Source organism: Populus nigra, chromosome 17, assembly GCF_951802175.1.
Source record: "Populus nigra chromosome 17, ddPopNigr1.1, whole genome shotgun sequence".
Taxonomy (NCBI): Eukaryota; Viridiplantae; Streptophyta; class Magnoliopsida; order Malpighiales; family Salicaceae; genus Populus; species Populus nigra.
Genome location: NC_084868.1, coordinates 2,579,598 through 2,599,836, shown reverse-complemented (window position 1 = coordinate 2,599,836; position 20,239 = coordinate 2,579,598). Strand labels below are relative to the sequence as shown.

The 20,239-nt window shown below is 31.0% G+C and overlaps 3 protein-coding genes across 5 annotated transcripts; all 3 read right to left on the bottom strand.

The window, feature by feature from the left end:
• Positions 1-2: 2 nt before the first annotated feature.
• Positions 3-1,951, bottom strand: LOC133676938 (uncharacterized). The gene is made up of 5 exons (XM_062098750.1): positions 1,795-1,951; positions 1,486-1,680; positions 1,330-1,402; positions 550-712; positions 3-378 (listed from the first exon to the last, which is right to left on the bottom strand). The coding sequence occupies exons 2-5, from the start codon at positions 1,646-1,648 to the stop codon at positions 268-270; spliced, it is 510 nt and encodes a 169-aa protein (XP_061954734.1). The 5' UTR covers positions 1,649-1,680; positions 1,795-1,951; the 3' UTR covers positions 3-267.
• Positions 1,952-5,458: 3,507 nt separating this feature from the next.
• Positions 5,459-6,606, bottom strand: LOC133677485 (chlorophyll a-b binding protein CP29.1, chloroplastic-like). The gene is made up of 2 exons (XM_062099576.1): positions 6,056-6,606; positions 5,459-5,973 (listed from the first exon to the last, which is right to left on the bottom strand). The coding sequence occupies exons 1-2, from the start codon at positions 6,545-6,547 to the stop codon at positions 5,614-5,616; spliced, it is 852 nt and encodes a 283-aa protein (XP_061955560.1). The 5' UTR covers positions 6,548-6,606; the 3' UTR covers positions 5,459-5,613.
• A 4,459-nt stretch (positions 6,607-11,065) lies between these two features.
• LOC133676883 (E3 ubiquitin-protein ligase AIRP2-like) lies at positions 11,066-14,228 on the bottom strand. Of its 3 annotated transcripts, none has more exons than XM_062098666.1 (5): positions 13,849-14,228; positions 12,685-12,835; positions 12,466-12,532; positions 12,091-12,322; positions 11,066-11,400 (listed from the first exon to the last, which is right to left on the bottom strand). In XM_062098666.1, exons 1-5 carry the CDS (start codon positions 13,911-13,913, stop codon positions 11,190-11,192), a joined length of 726 nt encoding a protein of 241 aa, XP_061954650.1. In that variant the 5' UTR covers positions 13,914-14,228; the 3' UTR covers positions 11,066-11,189. The 3 variants fall into 3 exon arrangements, with proteins under 3 accessions (XP_061954650.1, XP_061954651.1, XP_061954652.1); XM_062098667.1 differs by lacking the exon at positions 13,849-14,228 and adding an exon at positions 12,958-13,801; XM_062098668.1 differs by lacking the exon at positions 13,849-14,228 and adding an exon at positions 12,947-13,799.
• Between the last annotated feature and the right edge of the window lie 6,011 nt (positions 14,229-20,239).

Here is a 20,239-nt window from a genome sequence, read left to right as displayed (position 1 = left end):
TATAGAAATTGTAAAAACTTTCCTTCTCTTCAAAAATGCACTCTAGTCCATTTGGATTTTTGCTAAGTTGTCAATACACTGAATATTTCAAATAATTGTGATTCTCAGTAAGGAATGTAGAGAACCGGTTTTGGTTGCAGTGAAGCCACACAACAAAGGGTGGAAAGCAAATAGGCAACATGATTCCATAAAGGAATGTTGAAACGGGACTCGGGAAAAACTTGAGAATTTGTGATCCCGCACAAGAAGAGAACTGTTACTGGAAGTTCATGCGGAGGGGGAAAATCTGTCTTCAAAGATTCTTCTCTCAACCTGGCATATTCTGTGAGGAGGCCATACAATGGTCGTAGCCCTTCCCTGAACTAAACCCAAAGGAATCTGCAAGGAATAGGCTCCTTCAAATCAGATAGCAAGCACAAAATACCAGCAGTATAACACAGATTTTGCAAGGTACTCCAGTTAAACCAGTTAAGCATGCTCAGATTCGTCATCGAAAAAGTCAAACCCTTGTAGAAGCTATGTATGATTATAGTTGCACAAATAACTTACTGGGCCAAAACTTCTTGAATCCATGCTAGATGCTGGATTGTCTCCCTCAACCCAACAGTGTCCTTCTGGAATCTTGACCACATCATTTTGAGGAGTCCCCATCCAGTCACCAGGTAAGCCAATAATTCTCTTAATGAGTTTCTGCTTGTGATCACTTGGGGAGCTACAAAAGGATGCAAAAATAACTACATGTCAGATTTTCTATATAGAAATTCTGCATGAATATATCTATGCTATATGACCAGACCTTTCAAAGCATCACAATGTTGTAAAATATACACTATTTTAAGCTGAATAATGAAACAGCCAACATGACAATGTAAATAGACTGTGACACAGATGAAAGCCAGTTTCAATCAGATCCAAAGATTCATATTAGGCAAAGAAGAGTTATGACACTAATTATTCATCAGTCCAAAGAGCCTGATTCATCAGTAAACAAGAGAAGAATGATACTGCTTAGTCATCAGTAAACTGCTCTTGAACCACTAATTGCCCGGCATGGCCAGCCTAATGCCTCCATATGCCACTAATGGATTTTCCTGTCAACAAAACCCCAACCAAGAACCCTGAATTCACTCCTTCCTTACTGACAGTTCAAATGGGGTATAACCAAAATGATTTAAAGATTCCAAAATGCAATAAGACCTTAAATTTCCTCCATTCTAAACTACAGCTTCAAGAATCATCCAAAGACAAATTCACATCACAACAAGAATAAAGCATGGGTTCTAACTATGACAGAAACACAATCCAAGCAAAATCCACGAAAACACCTACCGAAAAACTACCACGTCGCCATGCGAAAATTTGTACTTTGCAAGGCAAAACTTCTCGATCAAAACACGGTCATCTGCACTCAAAACAATAATCCCAAATCAGCATTGAAAAAAACCACTTATATCATTAAACTTCCAAAAAATAAAAAAGTATTACCTAATGACCCCAAAACTGTATTGGTCCTAGGATTAAACGTAGGAGACATAGAGCCACCTCGTACCGGAACAATACTAGCATATCGGTCTGTAATGGTTAGCCCTATGACCCCAACTGTTAAATATTTCTTTGTCAAATTCCACAACAAACTCCCACTTCCCATTCTTTCACTACGTGCATTATTGGTAAAACAAACTGCAAAAATCCAGAACAAGCAAAATAAAAAATCAAGAAATATTTTATCAGCACAAATATCCCATTATCAAGAAACAAATAAACAGTGAAAATTTTGAAAAGTAAATTTCTTACTTGTTGAATGGAGTGTCTCTTGCGGCGAGGAAATCGTGGGGAAAAGGCAGGAGAGAAAGCTCCTTCGACTACAGTTTCGGGGTTTCGAGCGAGGGGCAAGAGAACCCTGGGAGAAATGGAGGCTGGTTATGGGTTTTTATTGAAGGGTATGTTGGGAACATTGATAGTTTCTTAGGGTTGTTTTGTAATTATAAGAGAGAATAGAGTAGAATTGTTTGGTACCTATTGTTTGTGCCATTTAATAATTCACAGTAATATTCTTTCTTTCTTTTTTTGTCCATGAAATTAGGTATTGCCAATTTGGAGATTATTAGAAATCCACATCGTATAATACCTTTTCAAAAATTAATTAAAATTCGGAGTGACACTTTAAGAGTTATATATCGCAAAAAATATCTTAATATTTTTAAAAAACTTGTTAAGAGGCACACTTTTTAATAACATATTCTTAGTTAGCTGAATTTAATAAATCTTTATTTGAAATCATAAAATCAATGAAAAAACTAAAAGGCATCGAACTTGTTATTATTATTTTTTTAATTTAGTTTTTAATTTTTTTTCACTCACATTTTTTCATGTCTAATTAATCAAAATTTGTTAAAAAAATAAAAACCTAATAAGGGATCAAAGCATAAAACACGGAAAACTTATGTCAATCTAAAATCTAACTAAAATAGTTATGTTCATCCTTTTACTTTCATTTTTCAATCTTAACAATTTTTATATTTTTTGAAAATTCAATTTGATTTAAAAATTTATTTTTATTTTTTTCAATCCTTAATATGAAAGATGAGAGAGAAAATCATCGATTAATATCGATTTCAATCATAAAAAAATCAATTTTAATATTAACGAGTTTCATTTGATAAGAAGGGCTTGAGGATGGCTGATTTGAACCTTAATAGTACCTCGAAAAACAAATCAAGTCTGAGAAAGAAAGATTTTAACTAATTTGATTTTTTTTGTTTTCATGTTGTTTTTGGAGTTTTTTTAGGTTGATAAATTGAGTTTTTTTTTTACTTTATGTTTGTAAGGGTGTTTATTGGGTGAAAACGAGTTAAAAAAAGAATTTTTAGAATAAAATAAAATATGTCCTGATTTTCCAATCACCACGGAGTGGCTAGAATTTGATCAGACAAACGAGTGTCGTTTGTCTGATTATTTTTTTAAAAAAAGACTAGGTTTGCCCATTAAAAAAATAAATCAAGTTCAAGCGCGTAAACCTAGCCTATAAAGCCCTGATCCAATATTATTAATTTTTTTTGAAAAAATATCATTTAAAACTTTTCTTTCTTTCAACTTCATTCTTTAGCTTTTTTGAAAAAAAATAATTTTTTTTATCACATATTTAGGTAAAAGATATATTTTTTAAAAAAGGAAAACTTATTAAACTTGGTAAAGTATATGACTGATATTACGGGTTTGACGGGTTAAATAGTAAAATCTGGATTGATATAATATGTTTTTGTCTCGATAGGTTTTTTTTTAAAATACCACATTGAAAATTTTCTTGTAAAGCAATTGGTTTGTTTTGGGTCATAATATGTTTCATTTTAGTTTATGAATGATTAATTGGTTTCAATTTCATTTTTACAAAGTTTTTAGTCACCTTGAATTTATTTTTTTTAAATTCAAATTGTATTATTATTATTGGTTGTCTAAATTATTTTTAGATCCATGCACTTGGGTTTGTTTTTTGTCATCTAGACTTTTTTTTCTCTGATTTAATTTTTCATGTTTAAAATAATATTTGGTCTCATCTGTACCATCTCAATATTTAAAAAAAAACACCATTTCAATATTAAAAAAAAGCTTAGAAACTTTTTTACTCGAGCCATATTTTTTACTATTTTTTATATTTTTTTTAGATTGGATAATTAGATTGAATTAGAAGTTAACCCTCTCACAATTTGATTTTAAAACTAGATATGAGTTTGAGTCAAAAGACTCAAGGATAACTAGCTTAACTAGGTTTGATGCTACGTGTCTTGCAACAATGCACATGTATTTATTATTAATATGTTTTTAGATACACTCAGAATAAAATTATTATGGTTTTTTTTAAGAAAATAAAACTTAAATTAGAGATAGTGGTTATGACTTTTCTTGATTTTTTAATTTTTTAGAAGACAATTGTACACCTAAATAGTATTTTTTATGCTTAAAAACAAATGTTGCGGTTTGCGACATATTACGTGCAATCTATTCAATTCAAACTAAAGGAGAAGCATGAATTAGATAAAATGTGTTCGGTATTATATTTTGAAAATAAAAAATTTTATTTTTTATTTTAAATTAATATTTTTTTTATATTTATTATTTTGATATACTGATATCAAAAATAATTTTAAAAAAATAAAAAAAATATTATTTTAATATATTTTAAAATAAAAGGCATTTCAAAGAGTAACTATTACATCACTCCCAATCAAATTTAATTTAAATTCAGACATAGTACGTGCCATATATTCAATTCAAAGCATGAATTAGATATAATATAATAACTAAATTCGGACATAGTAAAAAATAAAGGAAAATAAGATTCGTTAGAATTCAAAACCTTTAAGAATTAACAACAATGTAACTAACTCTCAAAATATTTCTTCTTATTCATTTACATGTTTATTGTAAAAAATTATTATAATTTTTTATATAGAAAAAAACTAGAAAACCCTAGTAATACTTAATAAAAAAAATTATTCCTTTTAAATAAAAAATAGAAAAACACATTAAATTAGAGAATAAAAATTAAAAAATATTTTTTAAAAATTAAAAAAAATAACTAAGAAAATTATTTATTTTCTAAAAAGCTCCTGTCTCGATAATAGATTCAGGCTGCCCATTTTCGGTTTCTTGTTCTTTCTTCCATTCTTGGAGAAACATGGAAACAGAAAGGACAAAATGCGCTCCCTCTAGTCCTCTAATCTTGCTTGTGTGTTGAGCCCCATTGGCAGCTGCGTAAAAGTCTAAGCTGCGCTTAACTTTTGAAATCCTCTTACTGTCGAATCCTCCTTATCGTTCTTCATGTTTTACATGTTTGATTGCGAAGTAGATGTTACCTCGACACAAGTTCACACCCCTTACTGTTTCTCTAGGTAGATGATTTAGATTCAACAAATTTCTCTCCCTAAATCTAATTATCTGTCTACTTGTATTTTTGTAGCACTTTTAAAATGGGGTAGAGCTTGCTCATGAGTTTGTTTCTATGGCTGCGACCGATGCTTAGCAGCTTGTATATATCTAGCAGCTTTGTTTCTATGGTTAAATGGTTTGCTTGTGACGACTCCTAGCCTTAGCCTTAGCCTTGTCCCAGTCTCCCAGAGACAAGCCCTTTACTTTCAAATTTGATGAAGATTACGAAAATCTTCACTTCCTAAGATATGCTGATAATTGAATTCAAGTTTAATTAAGAACTTGGAAAACTTTTCGGTATATTTCAAATTTATGTGAACCAACAATCCGAATTTGAGAACTTTTTAAGTTGTGAATTCATAATTGGCTGTAGTGCACAGGCAGAGCAGATGGCAAGGTGGAATACTGTTTGATGTTAACCAAGTTACTCTCTTTCACGAATCCTAGCTTAATTTCTGCCACAAAAACAAGTTTATGATCTGTACATGGTCCCTTAAGCTTCCCAGGGTGACATACATTCATGACTAGTTACTTCATTGATCACAAATTAAAATTATCACGAAGCAATAGAGGGCCACAAGAATGTGCTTAAATTGTCGAAGGTTATAATTTTTACAAGAAGACGAGGAGGATATGGCAACAATTTAAGCCGATTAAAACATTCTCAGGGCAAAGGATCACATTTTTTTAAGAGGATAAGGTGTCAATAATGGTCGTGTGGAGAGGATCACTCAAGTGAGTAGCCCAGTTGTTGAGGGGGCCTTTTCCTGTAACCCAAGCTTGAACTGCAAAGCCAAGGAAGGCTACCATGGCAAGGCGAGCGTGCTTGATCTCTGCCAATTGAAGGGTAGCCTTCTTTTCTGGATCAGCAGCTAAGCCAAGAGGATCAAAGAAATTGCCTCCTGGGTAGAGCCTTTTCTCTGGGTCAAGCTCTGCGTTCCTTTGGAATTCAATGTATCCAATCACCAAAACCTCAATCAAGATCAATGTTGTAATGGAAAATGGTAGTGGCTGACCAAGGTATGATGATCCTTCAACTAATTCCACCTGAAAAGGACACAAGATCATCAGCCACCTGAACTTAAATGCATCACTAAAACTTACAGACAAATTCCTGATATATATATACCTTTCCAGCATCTTGCCAGGTAACTCCAGTGAGCCACTCGACTGAGAGAGCACCGAGAGTAGCCAACATAGCCCACCTTCCATGAATAAGCTCACACTCCCTGAACCTTTGCAACCCGAAAACCTCACTGTAAGGCTGGAACGGAGTTGACTTCACATCAGAAACCTCAGTACGGGTCCCAATAATATCTCCAGCCAGATTCTTAGCCAAGTTTTGATCCAAAGAGTCAAGCTCGAACTGCAAGTACTCAGCTGGTCTGCCCAACCCAAATGGGTCAAACCCGTAATCACCAACCAAACTGCCATCTAGGTACTCAGGTGCCTTGGCTCCTGGATACCAAAGTGGGCGGTCTGGAGTGGTCTTAATAGATTTCTTGGGTGCTTTCTTGCCAAATCCGAACCTCGCTTGGATCCTACCCACGTTTGAATAGACGTCGGGCAGACGTGTTCCAATAAAGGAGGATGTAGCGGCAGCAGCTGTGGTGGCAGCCATGGCTAGACTCAGGTTTGTTTTTAGGAGACTTGCAGAAGTGATTGTTAGTTCTGCTGTGCTACACTGGCTTTTAATGAAGGTTTGATGCTTTATCTTTGGTGGTAAATACAGGCCATTGGATCAAGTTGCGTATCCATCCGAGGGTTGTGAAAGTATAGGCCTTATCTTGCCTTATCTGAATGTGGGGTCCGGTGACCTGTGCCGTGCTGGTAATTTTTGATCTTGCATGATGTTGCAGTTCAATTATATTATATATTTTTTAATTTTAAATTAATTTTTTTATTAGATTATTTGTATATACTAATATTAAAATAATATTTTTTAAAAAATTATTTTAATATATTTCAAATAAAAAATTATAGTTAATCGTCTTTAGGATTTCAAAGGATAGCCTCTAGCTTGACAGATATTTTTTTTATTTGTTACTTAGTATAATCCTTAATGTCACTCCTCGTTCTCCATGAAGTTTGGAAGAGAGCATTGTATGTATTTGTCTGTGCTGATGCTGACTCCATGCTGATACCTGATGGCATAAATTTATTTTATGATTGAAGAATTTCATCCATAACTGATTTTGATTACAAAATTATTTATTACTACTTATTTGAGTATTACCTAAAAAATACGATAACACTCTTCCTCTCATATTTAAAAATATTGTAAATGCAACTATTTATTTAAAATTATTTATACCAATATTTAGGGGTGATAAAAAAATCGATAAAACGATTAAACCGAAAAAATTAAAAAAATTTAACCGAAAAAACTGAATCGAGAAAAAAAAACTTTTAAACCAATTAAAATATTTTAAAAAAATTTCAGTTTAGGTTGGTTTCAGTTTTATAATACAGAAACCAGTTAACCCAAATTGAACCAAACCGATTAAAAAGAAAAGGAGTTATAAATTAGAAAAAATAATTTGCCCAATAACCCTAACTACCAGCACCCGTCCCCTCTCGCCTCTCCCTCTTCTTAGACTTAGAAACATAGAGATCAAAAACAATTATCCACTATCCAATTGGATTTTTCTCTTTATCTATACAAGATCACATGGTACTTCGCTACACCTCTATAGCATTTTAGCATATGCATCTTGTCAATATTCTCTCATTGTCATTTTTTTCGGCCCCTTCTATAAATGACCATAATAATTAATGACTTTGTTGAATTTTTTCTAATTTTTTTTTTTTTTTATGGTTGTAGACAATATACTGGTCTAAAATGGATTGTAGATTTGAGAAGAAAGTTATGTTGAATCAGTTATATAGGAGTGAATTTTAATTCTATTTTTTTCTTTTTAATTAATTAATTAATTAACTAATAGCTGCTCTTATTTTTCCTAACTTTATCATCTATTTAATTTATTGGATTTGCTTTTCAATGCAGAAGTCAAAGATACATTTGCTGTTTTGAATGCTTAAAAATCCATTTATAAGATAACTATTTGTAATTTTCACTTTAGCTGTCTCAGAATAGTATAATTTTTTCCTGATTATAATGGGATTTACATAGGTTTAGATTGTTCTTCTGATGCTTGTGTAAATGTTTGTTCTTGTTTTAATTGGGTTTTTATTCCTGAGCACCGAAAGAAATGTATATATTTTGATCTAGTGCTTGCGGCCTTGACTGATTCCATTGTTAGTTCAGGCGATGGGTCACACCTGTTACTATGAGCCCTAGTTTGAGTCACAAAGATTGTGTTGTAGAATATTTTTTTCATTGAATTTTCAAGAGTTGGCTTAGTTTTTTGAGGATCATATGAAAGAGTAGATGGCTGAATTTAAGAAATATTTAACAAATGGCTATCCTGTGCTAGAGAGCATAGTTTTTAAACACGGTCCGGTCCAAGATCCGAATTCCAGGTTTTAACGGGGTTACAGGGTTTTGACCGGATCACTAGGTCGCCGAGGTCAATCTTTATTAAAAAAAATCAAAACGATGTTGTTTTAATAAAAAAAAAAACAAAAATTAACGAGTTGCAACTTAGTTTTTTACTGTGTCAACCTGTCGGGTCACACCGGATCATGATTTTTTCTATTTTTTCTTCAACCTGACCCGGTTGATGAGCTTAGGGCTGCAGTATGTGAGAATATTAGTCTTTATATGGAGATAAATGAGGAGTTTAAGGATTATTTGAATCATTTTGCACAAGCTGTTTGGACTTTGTTAGGGAATGTGTCCCAGTCCTCAAGCCGTGATAGTTTAGCTGTTACTGCAATTAAGTCCTCTAATTTGCCAATTGTTGCCTGTAAGTATCCAAAGGTTGCTCATCTTTACCATTGATGATGCAAAATCAGCTGAGAAAAGATATGAAATTGTTTCTGCTTCTGTTTGGATTTTTGTTTTCCTGTTCAGCTTCATATTTTCATTGTATTGCTTAGAATTTCTCTTGAAAATTACGCAAAATGATTTGTTTCATCTAGAAACCATCTTTTGGCCTTTTTTTTTTTTTTAAATATCGAACTTAAGATTTTATTCCTATAAGCTAGAATTACCCAAAATTGAAATCTCATGTTTGTGCAAATGTCAATTGAAGTTTTTTATAGGCTCTTGGTGTCCAACCGATATTAGAACCTTGATGAATGATTTTGAAACCTACAAAAATCTTGAATCGGGTAATTTTTTTTATAAATTTACACATTTTATTTTATGATTTATTAATTAACGCATTTTCATTCTAACATGTTTAATTTTTTATTTTGTAAAATTTGGTGGAAAATTACATCTAGCAATGAATGATAATTATTTCAAAAATTGATGCATTTATTAAAAAGTATGGTAAAAATATTTCATTTTATTTTTATATCTTCTAATTTAATTTATCATGTTATAATTCTAGATTTTTAATTTCAGGTTTTGATGTCAACATTATTAACTATTAAGAAATCAAAGTGTTTTATGACAATGTAATTTGTTGTTGTTCTTTTTTTAAGCTTTTTGAAGGTAATGCTTTGTAATTTGTATTTTAACTTATTGGTATGTATTATTTAAACTTCTTTACAGCAGGAGTCCTGCGCACTCAAACAAAATAGAAGAAAAATATTAGAAAGACAAAAAATATATTGAACACAAGATTGATACTAACAATTTAATATAAATGAATATTTAGTGGTAAAAAAATTAAATATACTTTAAAATTTTCTAAGAAAGTTAGACAATATTAACATCAATTAAAAGCCTATTAGAAATTCAATTAAAAGCCCATCAGAAGCCCATTAAAAGACCAAAAAAAGCATATAGGTTTTTTGGTTTTTTGAAATCAAGAATCGAACCGGACCGAAACCGGTCGGTTTGACTTGGTTTCGGTTTAAAAAAAAAACTAGTTTGGTTGTTTTTTATAAGTAAAAATTGAACCGAATCGAAAATGATCACCCTTACTAATATGGATGTATGTAGAGTTTAAAAGTCAACTTTTCATTCAAATTATTTGAATAATTTGGTAAGAGATGTCATGTATAATTATTAGATTAATTAATTCTAAAATTTTAATTAATTAACTTAAATTAATTAATTTAAAAAATAATAATAAAAATAATATATGTTACATAATATCAAAGCGTGTGCGCCCACCAACACACATATGTTTTGGCTTTCCCCCTTCCAAATCTTTCATCCAGCATCAAAATCTATGGATTTTATATCTCTCACTTTATAATTTTATAATGTACAACAAAAACTCTTATCTTTAACTATCTAATGCAGAAGCTATATTTTAACAAGAATCCCCACTTAGCTTATAATATTAGATGGTATCATGTTTTATGCATAAAAAAAAAGGTATCTTTAGATTTAAACCATTTTTTTAGTGTTTCATATATAAAAAAAGGTATTTTTATATTTAAATCTTTTTTTAGTGTAAGCATTTCAAAACTTTAAAGAAATCATGACAACAAAAATATTTAAATCAAGATTTCATTCAATAAAATTGGAAATACTACACTCTTGATCCAATTAATTCAAAAAGTTCACCATTATTTTTTTTTAATTTTTTAATTTTTTTTTAATTTAATATTTTAATATTGAATTGATAATTTATTTGACTATGATGATATGATGATCCTAATTTCAAGTATGACAAATTAGATAGATCAAGTTAATTTTTTAAGTTTTTTTTTTAATTTCATATTTCAATGCAGCTAAATGCTAAGATTAATTGGATATTAAGTTTTATAATTTTTTAATTGGTGGGAAGAAAAAAAAATGAACTAATTCGTACCTGTTGAAGCATGAAAAGATTAATTTTTTTATTTCAACTTTTGAAGCAGGAATCGTTCAATTTCCTTGATGCCTTCGTGATGTAAAATGCTTCCACGAAGAAAGCTGTTATGTTTCTCGCTTCCTTCTTTTATTACGGATTCAGGGAGAAAAAGCAATGCAGGACAAGTTCACCTTTCTTTTACGAGAAAGGGCGATCAAAGCTCTGCATCACGCAACAAGGATCGCGTTGATCAACGGGCAAAGAGAGCCCTATTTCTGTTGTTCTTCAGCACAAGTTCTAACTTTTACTTGACAATTAAATTTCTAAAATCATAGCATAAGAATGACAAGGTATATATACAATGTTGAAATGTGTGCTGCTGAATGAGGGGAAGCAAGAATCATATACAAGCAACCGGAACTTTATGCAAACTTTTCCAGACCCTCACCGGTAACGAGGGTCGTAAGAAACAAACATTGGTTCAGGAACAATGAGTGGCAACTTATCAATGTACATGAACAGTCTTTTCAAATTCTGTCTAGTGATTGAAGACAAGTCAATGATCTCATTGTTGCTGGTGTAGATCCAAAGGTCACCTGAGTTGACTCTCTTGAGACTGTCTCGACAGAAAGGACATGATTGAGAGCGCGTACGCCTGAAGCAACCAAAGCTAGATGTTAGAACATCGAGTCAAACTTGCTGTGTTACTAAAACATGAAGCAGCATGGACCAAAAGCACACTGCTCTAATTAATTGATGTTTACAAGAACAGAAAACAGATGATTTGGACAGAATAATCCAATCCCTGACCATATTTGACAAGATGCTTTTGGCAGGCAAGAACGGCTACAGAAGAAGATAGCGCCTAATCATTTGCCAGGGAACGATCCTTTTAAGCAATATATGATCAAGAAACGTGAATTCTATATGTTGAGAGAAGTAAACAAAAAATACCCATAAAAAGACGACTTAACAGATTGATGCCTTAAATGTTGATCCATAGAAAAGTAGTTTCTGTGGAATAAAGAAATGAGATTCCCAACGTTTTGAATATCAAAATGTGTTAAACAGCTTTATCGAGTATTTATCAATTTTCATCCCCTGTGCATACAGTGCAGATATTGTACAAGCATCAATAGAAAAGGTGTTCAATGGGGAAAAATGCTAAAACTCAGGAGTTGCAGATTCATTAACTATAAACTGAAAAGAGATGGAAATGATCATGTACAATTTAAGAGAGGACCTAGCTGCATGAAATTATTGGCTAAATACCTTGAATGGAGTCCCCTTATGTGATTATTTGTGCATACATCTAAACATGCTTGCGGTGTGGAAGTTAACTTACCAATCTCGATAGCACTTCATACACATTGCATGATTGCACTTGGGCAATACAACTCTGCTATTAATCTCCATGCAAATACCACATTCTTCCTCTCTCTCTAAATCAATTTCAGAGAGCTTTCCTTTGTCCATTTCATCTTTCTTTTTGTACTTTGCACAAATTTCCTTTTGCTTTCTGTCTTCTACATCAGTGATTCCTCTTTCAAGTTGCATTAAAGAAGGAAATATCACCCCTGTAAGCACAAAAATAAAAGATCATACTAGGATAAGACTGCTAGTATCTTTGTTCAAGGAGAATAAATTATAAACCAAATACAGCAAGCTTCAAAAATTGTGTTGCATAAAGTTGAAAGTTACTGACTTCTTTAAACCTCACCATAAAACTCTCTTATGCTAGCCTTTCTTTCATAAATAGACATGGTTGTCTTTCCATCCTCATAAGCCTGTGACACAACATGATGATAATACATCAACGATAAGGCAGCATTTGTTTTTTACTATAATAACATATGCAGGCAGAAGGGGGTTAAGCAAACAGAAATGGACTCTTGGCCACTAAAAACATCAACAAACTAGCGAAGGAAATGCAAATTACCTTGTATATAAGAATTCTAAGCAATCCCAAGGCACCAGCTAGGTGACAATCAGTCCACTGGACAAGAAAAAGAAAGAAGTTGGCAGCAGGGCTGTAGGATAATCTCATTTGAAGGCAGGCACCATCATATTCCCTAGGATAATCAGAAGCCCTGCATCACAACAAAAACACATAAATATATCATATTTCAAGGCATAATGATAGCGAACCACACACACAGAGGAAGAGATTATCCAAAGCAGAAAATTCTATAACCACAAACATGTTAATAACCATGTCTTGAGCTTATTAAACTTCCTGCATTGGCAAGGGTAAGGACAGGCAGCCATTGATTGAGCAACCTATCTGGAACGGCAAACGGTACCAAAAGCAGAGTTTGGACAAAAATCTCATACTCAGTTTTCAAAAAGAAGGCAACTCAACTAGCAGGGCATCATTCATCCGGCCCATCTATACTGGCATCATGTGAACTCTCACATGGCTACAAAATAGATAAAAAAAGGCACATTCACGGTTTTGATTCATTGTCCCATTAATGCCTTAAACAATTTGCTCTCAATAACCAATATCTATCAAGTGCCTCAATAACCAATAACTATCAAGTGCCTGTGCCACAAATTAGCATCATAAACTCAACTTTCAATGAGAGAAATTCGACAAAAACCAAAACTTTTATTTTAGAATTATTTTTTCAACTCCACAGCGTAATTGACATAAATGCCTCAAAAAGGAACAACTAATTACAAGCAAATAAAAAAGGGCCGCATGTAAAGTAACAACTTCCACTGCTAGTACTCCCCTTTGAACCTTTATATACTTTGATTTTCTGGGATGCGACAGAATTATTTAAATTAGAGGTAAAAAAGTGCATAATGTTCCACTCAATAAATACCTTACACACACTGAAACAGATATCTACCCGCCCAGCCCACTAAATATCCAGGAAAAAAAAAACAAAAAACAAAAGAACCTGACAGACACGAACAAACACGTCATGAGGAAAAAAATCAAAACTTGAAAATCAGCCAAGAGGATCCAGAAATCAAAACAAATGCATCAACCCAAAGAGAAATATCAATTCAATTTATCAGAAATCCCAAATATCTCACCAAATTCGGTGAAGACAAAAAAAAAACAACAACAGAAAAGGAGAGAAGAAATTACAGAGTATTGGCAAAGTGAATATCAGCTTCAAGAGCTTTAAGAGAATCCTTAAACGATTTCCTCATCTCCCTTTTCTTTTTATCTTCCAAAAATCCACCACTCCTTCAAAAACCACCCATTACAAATTTCCCATTTCCTTATTTCACGTTAAAAAACGAGAAAAAGAAACAACCTTGAAATTATCTCCAAAAGCAAACCCAATAGCGATAACAAAAACCCAGAAAAAATAAAAAATTTATGACTGTTGGCAGGTAGAGAAGGGCGCAGAGAGGCTGAGAGAAGGGAGAAAAAGAGGAGCAAAAAGAAGAGCAAGTGTTCCTGTCGCTTGGTGCGCACGTAATGGTCACTCTCATTGGTTCAGGTCATTAGTAACCTAACCTAGGCTTATAAAGTTATAATTATAAGCACAAGAAGCTTGAAGAATGTAGAGTGTACTTGTATAATCACGTTATTACCCTTACTTTTGCCTCGAAATTTATGTCCTACCTGCTTCCTCATATTTCTGCTTATTATAATTTATATGTAGGTTTTGAGAAATTATTCGGAATATTAGGATTTTGTTTTTACAAAAATATGAGTTATATTATGAAAATAATATGTGGATTATTGAGTAATTATTAGTATATTATTTTATTATATAAAAAATATATTTAAATAGAAAAGTTATTAAGATGATTTTTAAATATCAATTTTCGTAAAAAAACCAAAAAAAATCAACATATAAATATTTAAAATCCATTATATAACATTTGTTTTTTAAAGTATTTTTTTATTTAAAATTTTATTAAAATAATATTTCATTTTATTTTTTAAAATTTAATTTTAACATGAATACATTAAAATATATATAAAAAATAATTTAAAATAAAAAAAATATTTAAATTTCATTAAAAATATTTTTAAAACGTAAAAAATGCTTTTAAAACCTATCAAAATCATTTGAAATTATGTAAAAAATCAATTTAATATTACAATTATTAGTTAAAAATAACTTTAAAAGTAGGTGGCGTTTTGCGTTTTAGTTGATGTTTAGTCTGGCATCTTATGACGCGTGGCACATACATGCTTTATCCAACCGTTAAATATGAATCCCACTTTTTTATGATTTTGTTGTTCATTGGGAAAATAAATGGACCCCACTAAAGAACCAGATTATACCCAAAGGTTCTACAAAACTATGAATAAGAAGAATCACTCGCCAACCTAGAAGTGTGTATTTGACATTTATATAGCTTTTATGATTTTGGTTAAAAAAAATAAGTTTAATAAAGAAATTAATTGTTTAAAAAAATATTTTTAGTTAAAATTATTATGAGATAAATTTTTATATGTAAAATAAATAAAAAAACATGTCTACATAAATAAAAAACCAATTTATTTTAACTTCTATAAAATTAAAATTTGAAAATCAATTATATATAAGTTCCAGTGTGAAAAACAAAACTAACTAGATTTTTTTTGTGGTTGAGAATAAACAAAAGTTATTATAATATTAAACGGTCTTTGAATTTTACATGTTAGTTAACTTAAATTAAATTAAATAAAAGTTGATTTAATGTAATTTTGTTGATTTAACTGATATATTTACAACTTGGTTAACATTAATTGAATTTTTAGTGTTCGATTGTATTAAAACATTAATACACCAAAAATATAGTACTTATTTTAGAATCTGTTTGGAAGTGTGGTTGTGATTGTTTTTCAAAGTGTTTTTCACTTATAAATGTATCAAAATAATATATTTTTTTATTTTATAAAAATTATTTTTGAAATTAGCACATCAAAATAATTTAAAAATACCAAAAAAAATTAACTAGAAGTAAAGAAAACAATAAAAAAAAATTCTAAATTTTTTTAAAAATTTTTAAAAATACAAAAATAAACAGGATTTTTATTAATAATTTTACGGGAAAGCGACCTATTTTAGGAAAATGAGTTCCACCAAAAATATATTCAGTAAAATATATTAAACATTTTTCGATGATTAATGTACATTTAAAATAACTTTTAATGATTTTTAGAGCATGGATATGGGAGCCCTGTGGATAAGTTCAAGGCCACTTGAATAGATAAAAGTAAAAATAAATAATTATATATTTATGACTTTCCCACCATTCCCATTGTTTTCCGGCTACTTGTCTAAACCGGTCGTCGTTTGCAAGAGGCTATAAATCCCTACCACGTTCATTAATGAAACTATGGGCATTCCACAAGTCAACATCAAATCTCATTCATCATCCATCCAGCAGCAATTTTAACTTCCGGAAAAAAATAATAATAAAGAATAATATCTTGTTTTTTAAAATATATTTTATTTAAAAATATATCCATACATTAAAATAATTTAAAATAAGAAAAATTTAAATTTTAAATAATCAAACACCATCTCCATCTTACCATTCAGTATTATTTATTTTTATGTTTTAAAAGTATTTTTTAAAAAATTATTTTTATTTTATTTTTTGATATTTTCAAATCATTTTAATATATTAATATTAAAATTAATTTTTTAAAAATAAAAATAATATTATTTTAATAAAAAACATTTTAAAAAATAATTCTCGAACAACTCCCGAGCAACACGGAAGCAAGTGGCTTCAAAGGCTACAAAAGAGAGTAGATAAAAATTACAGCAGTCAGAGTCAAATCATACCACCAATCTCTTAATTAGTTCTATCATGGTCGGATCCAAATACATGAACCTGTCCAGCAAATTCTGTAAAGAGGCGCGTGGATGGACCAGTCCTGACAGAGACTTTTTCATGACTCGACAGGACCCACCATGACGTGGGATGTGGACCCTATCGATAAGCTTTATGTAGCTAGAAGGAGCAGACACCAAGCCGATGAGTTGCTTCTTCACTTGCCTATTTTGACAATCCCCAAGCTAGCATGATTTTGATAGCAGGGTTTCAATATTTTCTTCTTTTAGAATTGCGGTGGTTGAAACGTGTTTTTTAAAATTCTTGCTCTTTTAGATTAGTTTAATGTTGAAAATAATTGTTTAAAAAAATAAAAAATATTATTTTAATATATTTATAAATAAAAAAATATTTAAATCACAATCTAACCGCACTTCCTAAAAACCAAAACAAAATTGCATTCTGCTTCGATTCTCATCATGTTAAATGAACTATCAAGGAGTCAATATCCCTTAAATCTAACTTCCTTTGACCATGCCTAATCTTCCAAAAAAATCTATCATCGTGCCATTAATTCAACTATGTTTAACCATACCCGTCATTAATTCAACTATTCTCAGAAACAAAACCAATTTTCATTATGAATCAAGGTATGGGAAAAAGAAGAGATGATTGTTATAGAAAGATAAGTGAAGAGAGAGGAGAAAGGGAGAGGGGAGGAGAAGATATGGGAAAAAGAAAAAAAGGAAAAAAAATAGGAATATTTTGGTATTTTTTTTTAAAAAAAATAATCTAGTGTTGACTCAATATGTAAAATATAATTTTTAAAAATATAAAAATAAAATATTATCTTGCTCAAAGTTTAAATTTCAAAAGGATATATAAAGAGTAATTTTCTCTTTAGTATTGTTTTTTTAACCCAAATGCATTTTAAAACACCTTCGAATATAATATAAATGATTATATTAATATTTGAGATAAAAAAGAAGAGAAAAGGTAATTATTTTAATGATAAAGACATTGCAGCCTCCCATTAATCATTCCAAAGACAAAAACAAAAGAAAACCACTGGCAGCAGTTGAAGAGGGAGATGAAACCATTTGGTTGTATCGCAGACACATCAACTAGTCTTAAAAAAATAGTTTAAGAAAGAAAGATAACTAACTCACTTGAAAATTAAGGATAAAGACATGTTTTGTTTAGGTGGAATTTAGGATTGCATATTACTTGTACTTTGGAATGAGTTTTATTTACACACACAAACATTATTTATTATGAAATCAATATATATATATATATATATATATATATATATATATATATATATATATATATATATATAAACACAAGCTATATACTCCTATTTATAATAGATAAGAAATTTCTTATATAATGCTGAAAAAATAATAAAAGAGTTCTAGATAAAATAGAAAAAAAAATCCTAAATCAATTAGAAATCTAATACAAATACCACAGAATAACTTTTGGATCTTATCACAAAACTTTCCTGATTTTTTATTATTATGAAATTTTAAAGATATATAAAAATAGACCTTTATAATTTTCTAATAAAATTTCAACATGATCCAATAATCGGATAAAAACTTGTACTTGTTAGTGTAAAATTATGCATTTAAAAAAATCAACTCAAAACAGACTTAAATGTTTGTCAACTTTAACTCTCATAAATAAATATGAAAATCAATTTAAACCCGATTCAATGGTTGGATAAAAACTTATACTTGTCAGCATAAAATTATATATTTAAAAAAATCAACACTTAAATATCTACCAACTTTAACTCTTATAAATAAACATGATAATCTTTGTAATTACTGTTGCTAAAATATTGTTATAATGTTGGAATTAAATGTCTTCCTCTTAGTTTCATTGTAAAAGATAGAAACTCCAATAATATTCTACCAAAATATTATTATAATATTAGAATTAATTGCCGCCACCTATCTTTCATTATAGCGCATGGAAAGTTTTTCAAAGAAGACTGCCTAATTATACCATCAACCTTAGACCAAAGTTGGGGTTGAGTGAGCCATTCTTGCACATGAATTATGTTGATTATAGGCAAGTTAATATTGGCCCAAATGCTCTCAACAAGCTCATTCAACACCTCGTTTAGCTTCTTGGGTTTTGACCTTGTGATTTGCTGAATTTGCACTTCTAGTAGATTCTTTGTAATGGTAGGCTGATCCGTACCAAGCAAGCTTTCCTGTAGTTGACAATGGGGGTGAGCAAGTTTCAGTCAACTATAACCTTCCCACTAGCCTACAACTTCGAACCCTTTCCCCTGGCAAAATTGCTCGCAAATCTTATTTCTTTTCAAGCAGGACTAGCACACATGCAGCTGGACCATCTCTGAAGCAGCCTGATAAACGGAATTATGCCAGCATCAAGTCTTTTCTGGTGGATAGACCACACGCCAAGCACAGCTGGAGGGGGCTCTTGATAATAACCATGGAAATGACAATCCAATTGCTAGCTGGTGTTTGAGAATCAAACAGGACCCATTACTTCGACGGAGATTTCCCGAGGGAGCTTCAGATTTATTTGATGTGTTTCCCATCCAGCTGCTTGATGAAATCCTCTAACTTAGCTTCCATCTCCAGTAGGCATTGTGCAAGATGATCAAAGACACTTTCAGAACTGAACCTGTCATAAATTTTCCAGTCTCCATGTAACCAGTAAGCCTGCCACACACGGGAAAGCTGACATACCTGTAACTCCCACTTGCATGGAATTAAGAAGTTTAACTGAGCTGAGGGCATGAATCACTTATTTTCCAGTTTTGTACCTTGAATGATACAAAGACCTCAAGGTCTGTTTTTTGCTGGTTCATGACAAGAAAATGCTTCTCCTTTGTATCTTTTCAAGGGGGAAAAATGAACATTAAAGATCCAGATTTGAGCTTCAACAGGTTACCAATGAAATCCCCAACCTAACCCCAAAATGCAGAGAGAATTCTCTAATTTTCTGCTACTTAATAGTTTTTACGATATGAAGCTCATTTTCAATGAAATTATTTCCAATGATCAAAGAGGTTTATGCATAGGGAACATAAAGAAAAAACTAAACGGTGTTTTTAATGCCATAGCTTTATACTCACCTTCACCATGATTATAATAATAAAATTATGATTCTATCCATGTCACCAAAAATATTTGGTCCGGCTACTAGGGGCTACTAGGATAAGAGCATCTTTTTATATTTTTTCACAATGAAATTATTAATTTATTTTTAAAACAAAAAATATTGAACTGTCATCTAAGGGTTATTTAGATTTTTTAATTTTTTAAGCACAATAAAATAACTATATTATCTTTAAAATAAAAAAGACTTTAACTAGCTTTAAGGGTTTTTTTTTTTTGTTTTTTCATCCTAGTATTTTTGTTATTATACGAGGAATGCTTTTATAATTGAATAAATATTAACATTATTAAAAAAAATAGTTGACACATGGATTGGAGCCACTCCGTTCAAGTGACACGTGTAGGGTGATCTCGTGGCCAAATGATGGTTGCTAGGGTGGCAGTCAAATAGTCTTGAAGACCCCTCTATTCCTAAACGACACTTGTGGTGTATGAACATTCAGTTTGGTGTCAATAACCCCCCTCTCTCTCTCTCTCTCTCTCTCTCTCTCTCTCTCTCTCTCTCTCTCTCTCTCTCTCTCTCTCTCTCCTCCTTGATTTTTATACCCGAACTACAAATTTTCAAAGCAACATTTTAATTTTTTT

Bases quoted from the DNA above. Each gene is read 5' to 3' on its own strand.
- LOC133676938 (XM_062098750.1), bottom strand. From the start codon at position 1,648: ATGGGAAGTGGGAGTTTGTTGTGGAATTTGACAAAGAAATATTTAACA. The intron at 1,403-1,485 runs GTAATACTTTTT...TTTTGAGTGCAG, and splicing joins TACAGTTTTGGGGTCATTAG to ATGACCGTGTTTTGATCGAG. The intron at 713-1,329 runs GTAGGTGTTTTC...ATCCTTTTGTAG, and splicing joins GGCGACGTGGTAGTTTTTCG to CTCCCCAAGTGATCACAAGC.
- LOC133677485 (XM_062099576.1), bottom strand. From the start codon at position 6,547: ATGGCTGCCACCACAGCTGCTGCCGCTACATCCTCCTTTATTGGAACA. The intron at 5,974-6,055 runs GTATATATATAT...TGTCCTTTTCAG, and splicing joins CCTGGCAAGATGCTGGAAAG to GTGGAATTAGTTGAAGGATC.
- LOC133676883 (XM_062098666.1), bottom strand. From the start codon at position 13,913: ATGAGGAAATCGTTTAAGGATTCTCTTAAAGCTCTTGAAGCTGATATT. The intron at 12,836-13,848 runs GTAATTTCTTCT...GTTGTGATGCAG, and splicing joins ATTCACTTTGCCAATACTCT to GGCTTCTGATTATCCTAGGG. The intron at 12,533-12,684 runs GTAATTTGCATT...GTTGTGTCACAG, and splicing joins TTAGAATTCTTATATACAAG to GCTTATGAGGATGGAAAGAC.